The sequence below is a fragment of the Aptenodytes forsteri genome, unplaced genomic scaffold, assembly GCF_000699145.1.
Source record: "Aptenodytes forsteri isolate BGI_AS27 unplaced genomic scaffold, ASM69914v1 Scaffold8, whole genome shotgun sequence".
Classification (NCBI taxonomy): Eukaryota; Metazoa; Chordata; class Aves; order Sphenisciformes; family Spheniscidae; genus Aptenodytes; species Aptenodytes forsteri.
Genome location: NW_008796218.1, coordinates 7,325,285 through 7,347,348, shown reverse-complemented (window position 1 = coordinate 7,347,348; position 22,064 = coordinate 7,325,285). Strand labels below are relative to the sequence as shown.

Genomic DNA, 22,064 nt, shown 5'->3' with positions numbered 1-22,064 from the left:
GCAGGAACAGTTTATTGTGACACTGGCAGCTTTACCCTTCTCAAGTAATATGGAGTTTTCTAAATTTTTTTTTTTTACCTGCCAATTTAAATTTTTCATCTACATATGCATTGTTACTTTATAAAATTTCTTTAGTATCTGCATCTTTTTACCTGATTTAACACAAAAACAGAAGCAAAAGAACAAACTCTTGGAAACATAAGGAGTTGTATCATGGCAAATGTATTCTTTAATAGAAAGTAAGAAAAACCTCCCTACTGACCTTTATTCAGAATGAGGAAAAAGATAAATATCCACAGCTCTTTGTTCCATTTGGTAAGATTTTAAGATCCATCTATGCATGTATAAGCACAGAACACACAGTTTTAGCCACAATGGAACCACTTAAACAGAGATTTTATGTTCCATAGTTTTTACATGCATTCCATCCTTGGTGTGCTGATTATAGTACAGGGATTCTGCTCTTCACCTACAGCAGTTTCAATTTAAGAATACACCATAAGCCAACTTAGAGAAACATCCATTAGTTGCTAATAGAAAGAATCACAGGAAGGTCTCACAACAGTTTACTAAAACATTAAGGTTTTTTTTAAATCACAGTTTTCAAATATAAAAATTGGATTTTCCCTATAACTGAAATGTATTTACATGAACATTTTAAAAAGATGGTCTGTAATTGAGATCTAATCACTGTCATCTGAACCACCTTCAGACCCTTCATCATTGGATCCTTCTGGTTCAGATTCATTACCAGATCCTCTGCCAGAACCCTCGTTGTCAGATCCTCTCTCAGAATCTCTGTCTGAGTCAGCACTGTGAGAAGCTGGGCGAGATTCATTTTCTGAACCACCGGAACGACTTCTCCCCGACTGTACAGACTCATTGTCAGACTGCTCCGAATCTGACCGCCTCCTTTTTCTAGCCGACCTGTCACTGTCAGAATCTTCCTCAGATGGGTGGACACTGGACCTCCTCGGACTACCTGCCTCACTACCAGATTTGTTTCTGTTATCAGAATCACTATCAGAAACAATGCGTTTACTGTGCTGCTGTTCCCCATCATCTGAATCACTGTTGCTATTCCTAGCATGTCTGTAGGGAAAAGAAAAAAAATCCAGTATTAAAAGATGCTATCCTTAGCTTAAAAATAAAATGAGACACCAGGATTTGAGTAATGCTAGCGTTATCAGAATAAGAAGAATGAGTGGAATTAATTTCCAATGGAAAGTGATGTTGTGAGTACAATGAAAGGCTTCTCATTATCTTCGCATTATCTCATTATTATTAACACTGCAGTTTCTCTTGAAAGCATATGTTGAAACTTTAGTACATACAAAGTTAATTAAGGTTCTTACCCATCATCAGCAATTTTGAGTTTATCTTCATCAGAAGAATCATCACTTGATGAAATGATGGCTTTTGATTTGATCTTTCCTTTCATTGAAGGAGGCAGACGTTCTGGTTTGGGCTGTATAGGGGAAAAACAAAGGGTTGCTTGTTCCTGTGGATGGTTAAAGCATAATGCCCAAACGTAGAAACATATTCAGAAAACCAGACATGCTTTTAACAGTTGTTCTAAAGTCATTAGATCAAAATTTTCCCTTTACTATCACTTTATTTCTGAAGCCATCTAGAATTTCCTTTTCATCCTTGAAGCAGCTATAGCAACAGGGGAAGAGCACAAAAATAAGCTCAAAGGCAGTTTGCTACAAGAAGTTTTGTTGTAATTTTCAACATTAATATATCTCTCGACTAGGATAATGCTGAAGTCCAAATGCGTATATAGAAAGTGATGCAGTTATTCAGGGTTTAACTTACAGCCTTCTTTTTCTCTGCTTTGGGTGGACGTCGTTTTTTTGGTCTTGGACCATTTTCATGTTCTTCATCATCACTCCCCTCATCTGCCTTCTGGGGTCTTAAAAAGAAACATTTTATACGATGTAAAGCATAACATCACAAAAAACCTCAACACATGCAAAAATATCAGTCTCAAGAAATGTCTAGTTGATCCAAGTGTTACTCATACTTATTTTGCAGCATGGCTGTTTAAGTCTTACGTGTGCATGCGTAAATAAAAATTAATCATGTGACCTCTTAACAACAGTTCCTTTTCTAAGTCGTTATGAAAGACTGCATGAGAATATACTTAAAAGCCATACAATTTCTCAGGGAAGTCTAACATTAAAGTATCAGTTACCTCCTCCTCTTCTTCTTCTTTCTCTCACCCTCCTCCTCTTCCCCATCTTGTTCACTACCACTGCCCTTCCTCTTCTTTTTCTTTCTAGACATGGGCAGATCTTCATCACTGTCATCGTTGACGAACTCATCAAATTCCCCTGCTCCTTTTTTGGAACGCTGTAATAAATAAAAGCCCCACAATATAGCTTATTATTGACCTTCTAGTTAAAAAAACTACCAGAAAACAATTCAAAATAGAAACTTTATCTGAACACATTTTCGAAGATACAAAAATACAGACCTTCCTGTGCCAACTTTCCCATAAACTCTAGACTGATGTCATTAAGAAACTGATTCCAAATTTGCACATAATAAAACAATCTTCTTGTTATTTTAACAATTGAATACAACAGATTTTGGTGATGCCACTGTGCTTGGAACTTTTAAGTATTAGCTTCCAATTTTTACATTTGAGTATTAAACATGTGCAATTTCACTCAGTGGAGCCTAGGAGCTTGAAATTAAAAACCTGTGCTACTGCAAGAGACCATATTTCAAAAGGGGAAAATGAAGGAGATAAAAAAAAAAAATTCTGTTCTACCCTGCCTCCACCACCACCACGTTTTTTCTCCTTTGAGCCTTCTACTTCACCAGTGAACATCAGAATATTCTTGGTTTTCTCCACATATTGAGCTCTTTGTTCCAGAAGTTTCTTCTGTTCTTCTTTTTCTCTTAGGCGCTTTTCTTCCTGAAACAGAGAGAAAACTAACCATTACTATTGTATTTGCAGCATCGCAGTGATTATAATTGCAGGTGTATACATTATTTGCTGACAAGAAACTGGAAAATTGACTTTTGACAGTCTATGTCGTAGCAGAAGGTCCACGTGGCAAAAGAAAAAAGTTTTCTACAAGCCTATTATGTTAGAGTAAAAGTCCAAAAGAACTGTTGCACCAAGTGCTTCCTCATCCAGCCTGTCAGTACAGAAATTTGATAGCAGACCTTCTGGGGCACCAATTTTATTTCATTATAAAAACAAAAATCTATTTCTGAGGCTATGGGGAAGAAAGAATTAGTATAACCTGTTAGCTGTAACATTTTCTGCTAGCACTTACTGTAACTAAGAAAAATAGCTACTAGACATTTTATCAGTAACACCAGGTACCATCACAGAGCAACAGGGGCATATATATTGTTGATAGCTATACTTTTTAAAAATAAGGTATGCTTTTTAAAAAATATAGTATACAGAATGTAACAGAATAAAACCTGTTCTTTAAGTAGTTTTTGGCGAAGCAGCTCTTTTTCTTGCTCTTGCTTTGCACGCAGCTCCCTCTCTTCTTCATCCTGCTTGCGTGCCCGAGCCACATGATACTGGGCTTGACTCAGTAAGTCAGAGCATTGCCTGTAACATGCAATGTTTTCAAGTAAAGGAAGGTGGCAGGCACATACTACAAGAAGAAACACTTTTATAAAGGGCATACATCACAAGACTACATTCATATCACCAACAAAGAAAAAAAAAGCTACTTGAAATAGCACAATAGAAGAGTAGTACAGATTTTTGAGTAAACTAAAGCACTTTCTAGTAAGCTAATTTATCTTTAAATTGCAATATACAATTTCAGAACATATTGCATCATACTTAAAATTTAGCCAATTCATATACAAAAAAACCCCACATGAACATAAAAGGAATCATCCCAATTAATTTGGGCAGCTTCAGAAGTATGGTTAATAAGAACTTGTATTTAATCACAACATGCTAGCAAACCTAATCAGAACAGTAGGTAGAAATTCTCTCTTAACCCTATTGTGTAAGAGTTAAGGTTGCATAAAGTGTTCGGGCCTCATGAAACTTTAAAGCAAGGTGCTTTCAATACTCTCTTAGCTAATGTTACAATGACATTTCTTTTAATATTAAGATTAAAACTTTCTGTTTTATGTGCAATAAATGAAACACGGCATACTGAGTGAAAACCTAAGAAACAAGATAACAAGGAAACTAATTTGAATAGGCTTGTGTACAAACTCATTACCCTGAGCAAAAGTTAAAGCAGACTGGACTCTGCAAAACAAAAGTTTTTCATGTTTCAATAACTGACCCATGCTATTCACCCATGAACTACCTCAAAAAAAAATCTCCATGAAAGCAAGCCTGTTAGATTATTATATTTAAAGTCAAAACAGTGAGAGCTAGAGATGTTTAAATAAATGTCATTGCACCTTCATTGATGGAAAATTTGCCATTAAAACAGCTAAAGTTTTGCAGGCTCCAGCTAATGGCAGACACCACATGTTGAGAGTTTTAGACTGCACAAAAGCATTAGAAAGCAAAGACAGGAAAAGAATGAAACATTAATAGTGAGTAACCCTGCACTTGTATTTCTGCTGTTCGAAGAAATTGTCAGTTGAAATTTTGGAATCCAGTTTTAGTATGAAAAAACAAGACAAAAGTATTCCACTTGGTATCTGAATGAAGGATTTGTTTGTGGTTGGGGTTGGTTGCTTTTTTTGTTTGTTTTTTTTTACCTGGCTTCCGTAGCAGCAAGTGCCAAGTCAAATCTCATCTTATCACCTACTTTACTCAAGTAACTGAAGTACCTGGAGGAAAAACCAACAAACAAACCTAAGCAAATACAGCGTTACTTAAATATTTATTGTAATTTTGCCCTAAACCAAAGCATTTACTCCTGAATTACAATGCTATAAAACTTAACAGATGAGGAAACCTCACCAATTTTCTGTATGCAGCCCCTTTTGATACAACAGTATAAAAGTACATTCAGAGTTCTCCAAATTTAAAACATTCTAAAACCACTCTAGAGCAGAACAAAAACCCCCAAAAATTCTAAAGAGTTCTAGGATTTCATTTACTGGCTCCTAGCAATAAGGACATTGCTGATCCCAGTAGATTTATTCCTTATCTGTCACAGCTTAAGTGCTTGAAACCAGCATAAGAAAAGGAAGGAAAACTTTTTTTTTTTTAAAATCCTTCCAAAACAGCCTCCTTGAACTTAGTTGACAGGTCCTTGTGAATACAACATACCTTCAAGTAGATGGGTAAGCTATGATGATCAGTGTTTTGAAAACAGTTTCTCCGATTCATTTAAAGGAAAACGACTTTCTAACTTTTCACGGTTGCCACAGTTTCTTCCCATATTCCATCAGAGACATTTTAAATGAGGTTTTTGTGCTAGACTGAACTCAAGTTCTCGTGCATATGAAGAAAGTAATTCTTTGCTTAAGTTTTAGATTATGGAAAATATTTTCTAAAATGTGATAGACATCTGAATTTTTAGTTAATGGGTACAAAACAAGGCTTTCATGCAACTTTCTCAAGACAATAAATAACAAGCTTCTAACTGAATTCAAGTTAGAATTTGTGTTCGAATGTTTAGTTTGCATTATGTAGAGTACTAGAATTGTGAAATGCTTGCTTTTATTAAAGGCTTGTTGACAAAATTACTGAAAGGCAACATCTATCCTCAACATAACAGCAGAGCTAGGAATGCATAAAGCAAGTACCAGCTACACCAGCAATACCTAGGAGCAGAATAAATTGTTGAAAGCTTTCTGTTCAAAGATGGTGATGATTGTATCAGATTAATCACATTGTTTTCTGCCCAGAAATTTTTTTTTTTTTTTTTAAAAAGAGAACTAAAAGATCTCAAACGCACTTAAGAAACTGCTTCTGTTCTTAAGCCATGAGAGTGCTTAGGCTTTATTTGCCAACAGGTGGGCAAAATTAGTTTTCAAGGACTACCAGTCTTTAACTAGGCTTATATAATATAAACAGATTTGCTTTTGAGCCTTATAGGTTGTTTCCAAAGAAATCGTCAAAAAAAAGTATTAAACTCAGAATAATTTTCAACTTTTTTTTCAACTATGCTCTTCCAGGAAGAGGTGCATCTTGGTCATAGTAATACAAAACCCTTTGAGAAATACATATTGGCCACCTGGCCAAACAAAACTGGCTCTGGAGCAAAGTCTGAATAAGTAGTTTTGTCGGGCCCAATCTTTGTTTTCCTACTAGAAACTCTAACATTACATACAGTGTTTCATAGGAGATGATTGCTCTTCTAACCAGATTTGTGACCTATACTGCAAATTTCCTGTAAGGGAACAACAAAATAGATTATAATGATTAGAAACATCATCTTTACCTGTGGGCTAGCTCCAGTTCTTTCACAGCGTTAAGCACTTCCTTTAGATTGCTTTTTTCATCTTTCAGGACAGAGGTAGCTAGTCTTTGTAGCACTAAAGCCACGTTAAACATAAGGACTGTATCACTTGGTGCTACATGCCTGGCCTGTAAATAAAAAGTACGTTTTTAAGATATGCTACAACATGATACACAGGTATGCTGAAGCAACATACAGAGAATAAGCACCATTATTTCAATTCCAGACTACTGAATTTCAAGAGACAAACATGCATCAACTGACAGTAATTTTTTTTCTGTGATATATGATGCTTTATATTCGTACCTTTAACAAAGTTTGTTTGCATTCCTGTAATTTGCCACATTTGAAGAGCGCCCGGGCCAAATATAACAATACTTCAGTATTTTGATGCTTATAGAACTTTCTGAGGCAGTTTTCATACTGAAATGGAAAAAAATCAAATCAAGAGGTGACAATGGTTAGTTATTTTGGTTAGCTAACTCCAGCAAATGTTTCTATTCCTAAAAAGCATTACTGTTAATATGCCTTTTGTTTTTCAAAAAAGTGTGTCGTGCCACGTGATGCCTCCTTTTCACTGACCAGAAAATTCTTTCTGCTATTCCACAGCAAGTACCCGATTTTTCTGGAAACTGGCAGCAGTCCAGGAGGTTCTGTAGGTCTTAAAATACAATAGAATACTTTGCAAGTACCATCTATTGTAACAAAGTCCAACAAACATGACTCATTTTAAGAGCACTCAATTATTCTCCACAGTATGAGGGGGGGGAATTTATTTTCTTTATTCATACAAGATATTTTACAAATTGAAATATATTTAATGTAGTAATTCCATATATCTGATGCAATTAGTTAAAAAAATCCACACCTTTCAGATAACTCCATGTCAAATTTGCTCTGTCCACCTAGCTGAATAACTTGGCATGCCAAGGGATATATAGTTGTTCTATGTGTAAAAGACAACTTGTTGCTATAGGTTTTGTGGGTCTAGAATTAAAGCTTCAAACAGTTATGAAACGTATCCTTTTCAGTCACGAGTGCCTTTTGTTTGATGTACTCTTTTCTCAATGAATCATTCACCCTTTCTAAATCTCCAAAATGACAAGAAATACAAAGTAATTTTTATTTCCAGCTCAAATACAGAAACTGCCCTGAACTGTAATGCCTGAAGCCACTACTCTTGGATCGCACTGTGTTGTGAGCGCCCAATTTTCACTCACTTTTAAAGTCAAAGATTTTGTATTTAGCTTAAGTCTGCCTCAGATTTGTATGCTTTATGGTAGAGAACGCACTAGAATAATTGTTGTGGCTGCAGTAAGCTAGGCTATTAAATTCAATTCATCTCCCTTTGAGTCCAATATCGCATATTGCAGACTGTGGCTTGTACCAACTGCATAGTAGAACCCAGGGAACAATAAAACACCTCAGTAGATAAACGCATTTCTACTAACAGCTTTACTTAAATATATTAGCAAACGAGTACAATATTTTTCTGACAAATCAAAAGGTGAAAACGATACCCAGTTTCCCACTGTAATTCACTGCTTAAACAATCACTAAAATTAGATTTTCATTAGGCTTTTTGTCAATAAAAACGGGCAAGGTGTTAAAAAGACAACAGACCTTATTCAAATACAACAGAATGAATCTGGTCACGTTACCAAAGCTATTTAACAGTAGTTCACTGGAAGATAGTAACTACTGAGGTCTTGATCAGGTAAGAAAGGCCCAGTATCTCTTCCTTATAACCACCACAAAAAGCTTCAGGACAGTCTGAATTAAGTATTTTTGAGCCTCAATGTGGACTCAATCTTAATGAAACAAGTTCTGAGCTTCTGTCCTGTCCAACATACGCTTTTTTTTAGCTTACTTGTATGCTTTTGATCACCTAATTGAGTCAATTTAGTTAGAATAGGTTGATACTTGGAAGTTAACTTGCTTGAGCAGGATGAACAGATTTCTTCCAACATGAATTACCTTGTGATGTTAACTGCAGTGAAAGAAATCATGGCACAGTCAGCTTTACAGACAGCTCTGATTGTTATTTATGCAATCATTTGCAAGAACAAAAATAGGAAGTGTTGCTATTAAAAAAATCCCAGCAGCAAATTGCATTTACTTACTTCAGTAACATCTGAATGTAAATCACATACAGTAACTACACTGAAACCTGACTAAAAATTAATTCCGAGACCAAAATTCCAACCCAATTATGTTTTAACTCTGCTACCAAAAAAAGTGTACAAGTTGGTACACTTTGTACCAAAGTACAAAGTCTTTGTTACCCCTTACCCACATTTGGCAGTTTGTTTTTAAATCTAGACTTGACAGCCAACAGCATGCCAGAAATAGACCTATAACTTGTTAAAACATTATTCAGAAACTTGCACAGCTGCTATGACAGCAGAGAAACATCCAGAAGTCTAACCCAACATATTATGTAATTCAACTTAGAGATGTTACCATCTGCACAGCACTGATGTACTGTTTCTGTTCTACGTAGATATGTGCCAAATTCAGCCACACATCACTGATATCTGCTGTTGCCTCTCTCACTTGGGCAAAAACATCACGAGCTTCACGGAAGTATCCTTTATGTGCCAAGACAGCTCCTAGGGGGAAAGTAATATGTACAGTGTAAGCTTCCAGATTCATGTACTATGTACTCCTACCAAAGAAAACAAAATATTGCCTGAATAAAGTTCCCCATTAAAAACTAAGTGACATAGCTGCCATATGAAAGCTATTCTTTCCTGTGCTCCACTACATAGCAGTTCAGGCCCTGCAAAAACAATTCTATATTAAAGCATGAAGCAAGAATTTCATCACCTCTGAAGGAAAATTAGTCTAATATTCACCTATGCCATTAGCAGCATACAAATTCTTTGGATCATTTCTGAGTACTTGCTTGTAGATCGCTAATGCACGGTCTTGATGACGCTTCTCCTGCAGAAAGAAGTATCCCAATCGATCACTCATTTCTATAATGGGCTATTAAAAGATCTACCCAGAAGTTTTATGGACTATAAGGTGCCAAACAGGCATCAAGAAAAGGCTCTAAGTAGCTAAGAGCATACAAAAATTAAATAAATAAAACCACACACAGGGCAGACAGACGCCCATTACCTTTTCTCTGTCTCTTGTGGGTTGATGTAGAGTCTGCAACCAGACATTGCCAAGAGCCAACATGGAATAAGTATCATTTTGTGTGGAGGGCTGTTTCAATATTCTTTCAAATTTCTTCTGTCCTGGACCCCACTCTTGTTTAGCCAAATGAAGATTGCCAATCAGAGACCAAGCATCCGGATGGTCCTAAATAAAAATTCACTGTAAGTTGCAAAAGCATCGTTTTCCCTTGCAAGGTTACTTTTTCAAGTATAAAATGCTATTTTTCTTAAATAGAATTCCATATTAAAAAAACCCAAACAAAACACACAGAGAGCAGATTACAGTAGCTGTCTCTTCTTCCTCTAGTTTACGTGAACAAACAAAATAAAAATGCAACAAAGGAAAATAAATTTTTAAGTTGTTAGTATTTCAAGTGCTTTAACTTTAAACACGTAAAGGGTTACAAACCTGATTTATCTGAAGTGCTTCTTTAAACCAATCAGAAGCCTCATAAAAATTTCCTTTATCCCTAGCCATTGCTCCCAAGCGCAAGTAGCCTAAAAATAAAAATAGAAAATAAAATAAAAATCAGGAAACAGGTTAAAGTCATCTCAAAGAAAATATTGGCCATGCATGAATTTCAAAAGCAATCTTTTTCTTGATCTGCTAAGGACAGCAAACATTAAGACACCTTTCATATTCTATTCACAATGAGACACAGCATGTGTTCCACAATGGCGATACAGAAATTGCAGATTTCTAACGGTTAAAGTAATGTAAATGTTTTTAATTGGTTTCATACGTTAAAAACGATTGAGAAACCTCAAAGAAAGAAGGATACATCAGGTACATAATTCTCCTCCCTCCACTTCAAACAGCTCTCCCGTCTCCGCAAGCTTTGGGAAGAGTATCAGTTAGCAGGTGACAATGGACAACAAGCAGGGAAAAGGCTATAGATTAGGCTGGGGCATGCTGTGTGCTGCAGCTTGCTACAGGGCTACCACCTCGCCTTCGCAGCAAGTATCACAGGTCGGCTACCTGGGGGCAAGAGGAAGAGCAGAGTAAGGAGAAAAAACAGGATGTGCCACAGAAGCTGTGCTAACACCCTCAACAGCCCTTCTTCCCTCGAGGAAGGCCAAGATCCAAGATAAAGTGATTCTCCCAAAGGGTCTCTATTTCCACCGACATAGGTAGAGTTGCAGAGCCTGGGCATATCAAGTGGATGGCCTTGACTGCACCTGAGCACTGAGGTGCTAAGACTTTGGTGGGAGTGGGGAGCAAGTGAGCAAAGGCATGCAAGTCTAGATAAGCTAATTTTGCTGGGTTTTTGGAGTACACTATGATTTACCAATAATTAGAAGGCTTAAAGCTGGAGATTGGACTATAAGGATGATGCAGGCCTTAAAGAAAAAAAAGGGAAAATAGCAGGTATGTAAGCAGGCCCCAGAACTACTATGAAAAGAAGTGAAGACAGATATAAGGACACCAGCAGACACTGTAATGGGAAGATTTTTGGTATTATAAGGAGGACTGTGGAACTAAAATACCAAATGTTTCTTACAATCAACGTAATTAGGATGTTCTCTTAAAATGTTTTTATACAGCTTTTCCGCTTCATGAAATTCACACATCGCCTCATATAGTCTGGCAAGGTTATAGGACGTTGTTACAGAGATAGCATTGTAATAATGCTCATCATGTTCAGCTTCTGCTTTTGCACGATCCAGTGATGCCAAAAAATATTTCTAAAGTATAAAAAGAAAAAAGGAATAAAGCACTCCAGAATATTCTTAAAGGAAAACAACTGGGTGAGCAAGAAACTCAATTCAAACTGAGTAATTACATACTTTTGCTTCTCCTAGGTTTCCCAGCCTGAAGTGCAGAGCGCCCACATTATTCAAAATCTCTGGTGGCACATCAGCCTGTACTTTCTCTTGCAGAATGCGTGTGGCTGTACCATAGGCTGACAGTGCACCCTTTACAAAGAAAAAGTGGATGAAAAATAAGAGAATGAGCTCTATGCGCTCTTATGAAAAGCACACACATAATTCATCAAGTATGTATTAATAATACCTGTATATCAGTCTGTTCTAGAATTTGGGCTAGCTCAATCCATGCCTCTACATCATCAGGATATTGTTCTGTGACTTTCTTCAGATGTCCCTGAAAAACAGCAGAAAATAATTATGCCTCTTTGTGGACACACACGCTGTTTTAAAAATTAAAAAAAACCAAAACAAAAACAAAAGAAAGAGTGAAGGTATTAACCTTAACACTAGAAAGATACACCATAATGCAAAAGAAAACATCCTAAACATCTGCACAACTTGGTCACAAGAAAAAATTGCATTAGTTTCCTTCCTTCATTATCTTATTTTTCTGTAGAATGCAACACCGGCTTAAAGTCTTAGAGAAGCAGAAACTATTACACTAACAGGAGAAGCTAGAAAAGTGACGTCTAACATTTTTTGCATTTTTTTTACCCAACATCAGATTTTAAAAGTCTTTCATTAAAAAAAAAACAAAAACAAAAACATAACATTGTCCTTCTACATAGGCTAAGACAAGTGTTTTCTGGAAATCACTAGCTAACTTGCTGTCTTCAGGAAATCATTTGCTAACTTGCCATCTTCAGAGAATTTTAACATATATGGGAAGAATTCTGCCCTTTTCATAGTACCAAACATAAATCTGAGGCTGGGGCTCCTCTAAGTTCCTGGACTTGTTTTAGCCAGAGCCCAGTAGGAGTCTCTCAGTTCTGTCCAGGAGTTGTGACTCTACAGACCCCCCCCCCCAGCCAATATTAAATATTCTAAACCTACAGCCAAGTAACCCTGAGTTTTATGCACCTTAAGGTACAGCCTGATTTCAAGTCTGATTTTCAAGTTCTACTCTTGTATGTAAAAGTATGACGCTGGCAGAGGCAAAACTCACCTTTGCAATATCCCGTTTCTCCTGGTCTTCTGAAGCCGCATAAAGAGATCCAAGGATTTTCATAGTCTCATAATTGTTAGGATAGGCTTTCAAAACTTTTTCAAAGCATTGTGATGCATTCTCTTTGTCCCCTCGATAAATGTACATTTGACCCAATCCAAAAAATGGAAGTACAAAAGAAGATGAGGCAAACTGAGTGGCCTGGTAATAATACTGGAAAGCTTGATCATAATCTTCCTAATTACAAAGAAGTAAATAAAGAGCAGGTAGTGTTTTCACAGGTAAGCTTTGTATAAACTTTTATAACACAGATTAAGTGTAATCTCAAAGGGGGCTTTTAAAAACTGTCCTACCTGTACATGAAAAGATCTAGCCAGCTGATAACAACTCTCTGCCTGCATTGCTTCAACTTCTGTATTATGGAAAGCATGAAGAGCCAAGTGTTGTACTTTACCATAGTCCTGAAAAAGAGAAGTTAAATGAAATTTGGAAGCCTTCACTTTATTAATGATCAAGTGATTTATTATGTAAACAAGGACAGCTGGCAAATGCAAGAAAGCTTAAGTCATAGCACTGACTAAATTAATAACAGATTTAGTTTTAGTGGTTACTGTTCTTTTCTCTATTTCATATTTTAAAGCTTGGAAGAAGGGGAGAGGAAAAAAAAAAACAAACCAACCCTTCAGGACACAAAGGTGACCTTGACTTAAGAAATAAGCATATCTTTTCTTGGCTTTCTTGAGAAAAGTTTATACAAAATTTAAGTCAAAAACTTTACACTTGTCCATCTAGATTAACAGTTTCATATTAGGCACCACTTAGCCTGATGAAATGAGATTGAATCTAAGACCGGAACCCTTGCTGTTCAGAGGTTATCAAGTATTTAACTGTAAAATTCCACAGACCTCTTACCTTCTTGAAGAAGAAGTGATTAGCCAAGTGATTCAACACCATTGGATTACTGGGATCAATTGTGTAAGCCCTAGAGAGGAGTTGAACACCATTCTTGATGGAATCAGCCTAAATGAAACATTGACAGGTATCAGCAGCATCTCAATAGCTGTTTATCTTATTAACATCTTCAAAACTATTCTTCAGTCTAGGCTGCTGCAGGAACTCTGACAAAATCCTTGCTGGGCTCACAGAAAAAAGTAAATTCAGCTACTAGCTTTTCTCCCTACAGCATACAGATGGAAAATGAAGCCATCACACAGGGATGGAAGAAAGCAGAGCAGGGCTTGCTAAGGAAAAAAAAAAAAAATACTTAGACTTGGTGTCCTTTGACATTTCACACTCACACCCTGATAGCCTTCCTTCTATTGTTCAGTGTCCCCAGTTCCTGTTTGGTTTAGGTTTCAACCTTTTACACAATTTGTTCAAAAGCAAAATGAAAATATTCTCATGTTCAAATTCTAAACAAGAACTTCAGATGTTGAATTAAGAGCTACTAGAACTTAAGTTCTAATTTAAAAAAAAGTAGAAGTTTGCTGTGTTTACACAGGGATATCATTATATCAACATACTCTTCTAAAGAAACTTTACAGTTTAAAGAAAGCTTTCCATGGGTACAAATGTGACTTACCCACAATTTCAAATCCATAACTGATAAATAATAGCTATTTATTTGGGACACCCATGAGATTTATATCACAAGCACATCAACTTAAATCTGTATTTATTTCTGAACAGAAAGACCAAAAATGTTATCATGTAACATCTGTGCTTTACTTTGCAATTATTATCAGCAGAAAGCTATCTTATTGAACAGATTAGGTTTTAAGAGGTTGAGACATAAGATGAAGTCCAATAGGCAGCTAGAAAACATAATTTCAGTTTGAAAAGGCACTATCTTTCCAAACCTAGTATAACAATATACCTTGATTAGGAGATATTGAATCATTCTTGGTTTAATTTTCAAAGGCAAAGAGGTTTTATAATCACATTATGTGTATGTCCAAGTTCTCCAATTTCAGTCAAATCCAGTAAATGGTTAGAGGTCTCAAAGCTCCTAAGCACTTTCATTAAAGAAAACCAGAGATAAGATGGACCTCAATGAGACCAGAGTGTAATCTCAACCCTGATTTGACACCATAACACCTTCAAGGAGGGAAAAACGTTAGAAATATCTAAGCACAGAAAAGATGTCAACTACTAGTTTGCAGCTCAGAGAGAATCTTTTTCCCAGAGAAAGTGTTCTCCCTCCCCCATGTCAACTCTTCAATGTTATACTACTAACTTTGCAGTGCAAGTTGTGAAAACAGTTTGAAGTAAAGCACAGATGATACATTTCTTACAAAGAACAAAAAACATATTTAAGCGGGTCAGCTTTTAATCACAGCTTTTTGAAGCTTAGCGTGAGTGGGCTCATCCCTTGACTCTAGTCAAAAGACCTTCAGGAAAAAAAAAAAGATACCAAATTTCATTAGTTTCTCACCCATTGAATTATTTATTAAAATTTGATTTTAGAATATTTTTGGTTGTCTCTGTAGTTTTAGGAAAGAAAGTTCTTGTGCCTACACTTTTTGGAATTCTTCATGGAAGTCTTAACAGTTTTTTTTTTTCCCCCATGACATAGTAAAACTAAGTGATTTTCAGACATTCTGTGCCAACAGAAGATCTTTCTAGGGAGCTACATGTTCTACAGATAGCATAACACTAAATTTTAGCAACATACAATTATGTAAGAATTTTCTCTTTTTTTTTTTTTAAACACTTAAAGGTCCCATCCTCCACTGATAACTTCCTTAGTATAGATTAACCATGTCAGATCTCATGATCCCAATTAAGCTATATGAGCATATGTATTTTTCTAGTGATAAATTATCTAGAGAGGTAGTATCACCACTTTATCGTAGTTTCATCAGCCTAGTTAAAATTTGTTCTTGCCTACTCTTTGGTTTACCATGTGGCATGCATGCCAAGGTAGCCTGAATACAACTTCAACACTTGTCTGAAAGCTTATGTTCCTCAAAGCCAAGGACTCATCTCCTGGGACTGTGTCTTTTACCTTGACCTTCCTGTTAGCATGATGCTCTTTCAAAAAAGATTCCTGATGCTCTGGAATAGAGCTGCCATCACAAGTGAGGTCTCCATGTATTTGAGGACTTTTGGAGCATCCTGAGTACACACTGATTTAGTTAACCTTCACAGAGTCACAAATAACTAAATAAGGCTGGCTATTATACATATTATAACTATTGCTCATTAAAATAAGATTTTGAAATCAGCACTTCTGGTTTTTTTAAGTGATTGGACATGCATTCACACATCTCACCACAGATTTTTATTATTTTATTTAAAATAGTTAACCTAGCACTGTTTTTCTGTACCTCTGATTTTTAGCAACAGAAGAAAGTTATTCAGAACGTGCTGCTCGCATCACAAGTACATCTCTAGAACATCATTCAATAGTGACACAAACTTAAAATGATTTAACCACAAAAGTTATTACCCCTTTTAAAAACTGGACTACATTTCAAAGGATAAAGTTTGCTTTTTCAGACAAGAAAAACAGTAAACTGCATATGCATTCTTGTTAAGTCAGACTCACCTCTTTATTATTGAGTTCCAGAACAGCCAGTCCAACCAAAGCCCCTACGCATTTTGAATTTAGCTCCAGAGCCCTGCTGAACGCTAACCGAGCTTTTTCCAACTTGTTCAGTTTCACGAAGCAGTGGCCCATACCTAATCGAACCTCAGCTAGAGAACAAGATGACACCATTCAGAATCCCAAAATTTCAACTTTGACTTTTTTTTTTTTTTAACATTCTGGACATCAATTAACGTGAAAGCAGTATTTTTAGTATTTCTTTAAAACCTCTAAGCCATCTAATGATTTGCTGTTTTTAAAGGCAGCCTCCCACACTTGGCAGCAAAACTAACTTTAACAGATTAGTAAGACTTTATTTCTTCATACACCCCAGAACATTGGTCTGTATCTCCAAAACACTCTGATACTAGACAAATAAAAAATTACTTTTATGGAAATGTATTAAAAAATAATAGAGCAAGGCATTAAAATTGCCAGATGGAAGGGCTGGAAGTTTCTTAGGCAGCGTACGTTCACCTGAGACTAGTAGGCCTTCAGAAAACAGATGAATGAACAAGTTAGCTAGGCATTTCTCCTCAAATGATCAACTGATTCACTGCTGACAAAATGCTGTTTATCATCCCCTAACTTCCATGATCATGTACAAATGAGCCAATACAGAGAATTCACATCATATTGCCCTCTCAGACTGCCTGAACTAGGCATACAGAGCCATTTATATACAGCAATTTCAAATCTGTGTGTGTGAAAAAGGGGAGTGAATGAAAGATGTTTGTTTAAAAGTAAGGCTTGCATTTCTAAACCCACTTTTGCAGCAATGATTCTTATGCTAAACCAGACTACAGAATACACATCAACTTTTTGTAATAAATTCTTTTTCAGATAGGTTATAGCAAAGTATACCACATCTCTCAAGAGACTTTAGAGTATTTATGATCCTAATGCAAATACCCTGAACTAGTATTTCTAAATCACACGCATCGCTTTTACAGCTGTTACTGATAGCTTTCCCAGATTTTTGCATTAAGAAAATCATATAACACCAGGAAAACTCACATCATGGATTATAGGTAGAATTTTACTTTTTGTGTCTTGTTTCATTATTAATGCTAATACATCATTTTCTTAACCCTTATTCCAAAAGCTCACAGATAGGCTCTGCAACAGTCTTTAACAGTTTCCCCCCCTCCCCATACAATTTTAGCTTCTCTTACATGAAACTTCTCATTTTCTAATAGCTCTTTAAAAGGTAATAATTAGAAAAAATGAAAAGTATTTTCCTAAACATGATTTCCTTCTCTAACAATTAAGGAACACTTCAAGTCAACAAACACCTAAACTCTATAATGAGGGATGGAGGGGGTTTTTTGACAGATATAGATCACAAAGAAGCCCTTAGGTATTTGAATTAGGAAAACTTGAGTTAGTCTGCAAGCACAGCAAATAATTCCACTAGCAAATACTTTCTGTCTTACCTGGGCAACCTGGATTGGTACGCAATGCTTTCTTGTAGTAGGCAAGGGCTCCTCTATAATCTTTCTTGTTGAAAGAAATGCACGCTTTACCTGTTATAACATACCAGTTACAAATAAATCAGAAATATAAACAAAGCAGTTATACATCAGAAGCTTAAAAGTATTATTTGGTAAACTTGTGCTGTGCTGATTTTTCAAAAGCTACAATTAAAAACTAACAGAAAATTCAGACAACTACAACTTTTATTATCTTTGATGACAGCAAATGTATGAAAGAAATCAAACATGGGAACACATCAAATTTACATTTTCATGGTTTTCTGCAGAAATTTAATTCCTTCCTGGTCCAGAGGAAAGACACTTGCTAAGACTAGATTAATTAGTGAACAAATTAAAATACAAGTGTTACAGCACGCTGACCCCTCACTACTGGTATCTTCACCTTTGACAGAGTATACAGCTTCACTGGCATCATCAGGGAAATATAAGTAGTTGGACTGGATACATGCCCACGGGCCTCAGAAGATGCTAGCTAGCATTATACTTTTTCCTAGCTTTTCCACCTACATATACTTCCCAAGTTTAAAGTAATCTCTGTCATGTGTTTCTGGTCAAAAGCACACCCTTCTTTATCCCATTCTTTCTCTCTACTCACATACGCACCCTCTTCTTAAGCACATAATTAATTCCAAAACTCAACTGGAGAGACCAGGTTTTTACACAAATACCCATAAACTCATACCGAGAAGGGCAGGAATATTATTTGGAGACTGGTTGAGCACAAAATGGAATTGTGCATCAGCTTGGTCCATCTTATCACCTTCAAGCAGACAAAAGCAGGCTCTTCCCAACAAGTGATTCTAGATAAGGAAAAAAATTTCCACTACATTTATCTTTGTAAAACGTGAAGATTAGACTAGGTGAAAGACTAACTGGCTATACTATAATGCTTTCTATGATTAATTTATTTCTCTTACATCAGGACGAAAAAAAGTCAAAAAGGGTCTTCAACATCCACGTCTAAAGCTCATGTATTATCAAGCAAGAGAGTAACAACCAATCCTTCCTTCCCAACCCCCAAAAGTTGACTGACATAGAATGATCAGGTGTCCCAAGCTAGAGATAGTTATTCCTAGTGGCACCGCACACATTTCAGAAACTTAGTTGTTATACTTACATGTACTACACTAACAGTCCTTAAACCCTGAGCAGTTTCTATCTTCCCTTTAGTGAATCAACACTTTTCTTGAGAATCACTTTTTGAATTCACACAGAAAACATATGTTGAAAGTAAGCCAAAAAATAAGAATCATTAAATAATTTACAAATATGGATTTTTAAACAGATTTTGTTTTTACCTGATCATACATGATAATTTTGTCAGCCATAGTATACAACAAGGTAGCTTGCGTAATGAGCTCCTTCTTGTTATCTTTGTTCTTCTCCTTTCGAGCCTGCTGTACATAGTATGCTGCCAGAGTATCCAGACACGTCATCTGATCTTTTTCATGGTCTCTATAGTCCAAGTTACCATCTATGCGTGCAGCTTCCAACAGCTTCACAAAGTCTTCTGTTTTTCCTTGTTTGTAGTATTCCAGCTACAAAACATACAGTTTTAACAGACAATACTTCCCCAGTGAGTAAGTAACATATGAAACTGATACTTCAGGTGTCACACAGATTCTTTTTCCACAACATAGGGATAAATGTAGGGATAATCAAAGGCATTCCGATATCACCAAATATTTTTCTATCATCAACCCAACTTAGTATTTTTACATTAAAACACAAGTCTTACAGCTATTTTTAAGTGAAGAATCAACCGTTTTGCCTCTGAACTTCTTTGACTTTTTGCACATTTCACCATACTTTCCATAGTATAGATACTGCCCCGTCCTTTTTTATGAAGTGCATAATCAAAGGCACAAAACAGAAAAACTATGGACTGAGGAAAAAAAAAAACAAACAACTTAGTAAGCAGGCCTCAAGCAGCATTATTTCATGAAAAAAGATTAAGTTAAAATCTTAATATGTGTATGTCAAATCAGAAATATCTGGCCTAGAATCAGTGACCAAATAACCCAATTAAGTTCCTGTTCAGAATTCAGTTATCCCTACTCATAAAAGTAAGGAAGTGGAAATTATTATATGATTATCTGAATAGAATATTTAAATATACAACTTGTATATATACGAACCGCTAAGGCAATCCATATGTGCAGTTGAGTGTGTTCCTGTTTCAGTATACTTATAACTTCATCACCCTCAGGTAACTGATCGAAGTCAAGCTCAATAACCTAGAAACAAACAATACAGATTTTCTTTCACAAAACATTAGCAATGTTATCCATCATTGAGCTCAAAGCAAGCTGGACATTTCAGAGCACAAAACATAAATAATTCTTCATGTTTAAACAAGGTTATGGACAAAGAAAGAAGTGATGATGTATTTTATTCTGTACAAGACAAAAGTGATGCTCTCACAAATATCAGGGAAAAGACAGCCCAATGTTTGGGATACTAGTCAGGGAGAACAGACAGAGATGCTAATTCAACTTCTTTCATCATAGACTTCAGGCTCAGAATTTTTACAGTTCAGCTAATAACCAACTCGACTGTACACTGCTGAGTTTGTCAAACTTTTCCTACAGGTAATACAAAGATCTAGGGTACAGTCAAAATCTTCCAAGTAATCAGATGTCAGAGAATCGATACCTCAGACTTATCTCAGAGCCCTGAAATTTTGTAAAGTCATCTTTATGCCCAAGAAAATTAAGAAATCGTTGAAGTGGCAAACATTATAAAGAACAGACTAAATTTCTGAATATTAACAACCATAGTCATCATGAGCAAACGACGTCAACAATTTTTCACCACGTGCACGTTATTTTGCAAGTACTATTTTGCCATGTTGATCTACTCTTCTGATATGGAAAATGAGGAAAAAGGAACAGGTATTCCCGAGGTGGGGTGTTTGGGAACACATTTTAACTGCCTGATAGTTCACTTGCTACTCAGTCACGTTGCCTTTATTATTAGTCATCTACATTACAACTTAATTTTACAGCAAGGAAGGGCTGCAGTTGTACCCAGGCTTGTACCCTGACTGTACCCTGACTACCAATGCAAGGACTTTTTCCCCCAAGACTGGATTAGAGCCATCCAGTTTATAAGGACTTACAGTTTTGATTATGCAAAACTTATGAGAGCACCAGCGGAAATATTTCTATTTTTAGATTAATTTGTAATTAATTAATTAAGATTAATTTGTTATTTTTAGTTTGAGTTTGTCTTGCACAGTACCTCCTGTTTGACAGATAATAATGTTTTTAAATTTGGGCAACACTCATCTACAAATTAAAATAATTATTAATAAGAAATAGATATTACCAACAAAGCAAATAAATATGGAAATAAAAAAAGGCAGTAAAAAACCAAAGTTTTATAGCAATCCTTAGTGATTAATTCTGAACTTCAGGATCCAAGTCATCGTAGCCATAACTTCAACAGCAGCACCAAGATCAACTATTCATGTTGACACCTCAAACAGAAATTTCTGTCACAGAGAAAAATGCCCTCTCCTACAGAGAGCAAAGTACCTTTGCGAGACTTAAAAATACAATGGCAGTTGTATGGCAATTTGTTAGTGTGGACACATATGTTCACAAAAAGCTTTTTTCAACCTGTAAGTGGTATGTTTCAGTACCTTATTTAGCTAAGGTGTTAATTTAGTACCCGCTATGGAATGATTTAACTTCAAACTTTACAATACTCTGTAAATTTCCAAATACTTCTCTTAAATCTTTTTAACCTTGGCTTGTGACAGCCTACCTTAAATAGAGAAAAGTTAAATAAATTTCTAAACCCCCACTGAAATAACTTTACAGAGTGGACCAACTGTCCTACCTGTGTCTATATGCTGATTGATTTAGGAACATGTATGCTGCTTACAAATCAGCACAGCCAGAAAAATCAGTCTCTAACGAACTAAGGAGAGAATTTAGCTAGACAAGGCCACCATACACAAGCACAAACTAAAGATTAGATACTGTTCCCAACGGGGTCTTCACTCCTGAGGGCTGCATATGTTTGAAGCGTATATTGTGGGAGAAAAGGCTGCCCCTTCACAGACGTGTGGTACCGAAGGGCCCCGGACAGACTGCTTGACTGTTCCCAGCGGCTCTCCTTCACCAGCAAGCCACTAGGCAAGGACAGGGAGGTTACAGCTAGCAGAGGGCAGACACCGTTCACCGACGGGCACCGGCGAAGGTAGGTTTGGGTTTCTTTCCGCAAAGCGATACACCTGTAATCCAAATAACTCATTCCGCTCAAGGAAGGGAGCGACACTGCCCCTCGAGCCCGGGACAAAATTACGAGAGGAAGCGACAAACGCCCGCGCCCCGGAGCGCATCATGTAGCGCACTCCTTCCTTCCTTCCTTCCTTCCTTCCTTCCTTCCTTCCTTCCTTCCTTCCTTCCTTCCTTCCTCCTCCGCCTCCTCCTCCCCGGAACCAGGCCGCGCCGCCGCCTCCCAGCCCCCGACTCGCCTCATCGGTGTCCCGGAGAGGGATCTCAATAGACCCCCGCGACATGATGGCGACACGACTGTCCGCCGAGCCGGGAGCACGGAACGGCC

The 22,064-nt window shown here is 36.6% G+C and overlaps 1 protein-coding gene across 1 annotated transcript; it reads right to left on the bottom strand.

The window, feature by feature from the left end:
- Positions 1-22,058, bottom strand: CTR9 (CTR9 homolog, Paf1/RNA polymerase II complex component). Its single transcript, XM_009288826.2, has 25 exons — positions 21,976-22,058; positions 19,628-19,726; positions 18,788-19,027; positions 18,172-18,289; positions 17,430-17,519; positions 15,955-16,103; positions 13,317-13,424; positions 12,758-12,865; positions 12,405-12,641; positions 11,544-11,633; positions 11,318-11,446; positions 11,032-11,215; positions 9,939-10,027; positions 9,489-9,674; positions 9,221-9,308; positions 8,826-8,974; positions 6,669-6,785; positions 6,345-6,490; positions 4,711-4,782; positions 3,448-3,583; positions 2,780-2,926; positions 2,198-2,355; positions 1,819-1,915; positions 1,356-1,468; positions 1-1,092 (listed from the first exon to the last, which is right to left on the bottom strand). The coding sequence occupies exons 1-25, from the start codon at positions 22,018-22,020 to the stop codon at positions 684-686; spliced, it is 3,504 nt and encodes a 1,167-aa protein (XP_009287101.1). The 5' UTR covers positions 22,021-22,058; the 3' UTR covers positions 1-683.
- Between the last annotated feature and the right edge of the window lie 6 nt (positions 22,059-22,064).

Coding starts and splice junctions, on each gene's coding strand:
- CTR9 (XM_009288826.2), bottom strand. CDS start 22,020: ATGTCGCGGGGGTCTATTGAGATCCCTCTCCGGGACACCGATGAG. Junction 19,028..19,627: donor ACATATGGATTGCCTTAGCG/GTTCGTATATAT, acceptor TATGTTTTGTAG/CTGGAATACTACAAACAAGG. Junction 10,028..11,031: donor ACATCCTAATTACGTTGATT/GTAAGAAACATT, acceptor TTTTATTTTTAG/GCTACTTGCGCTTGGGAGCA.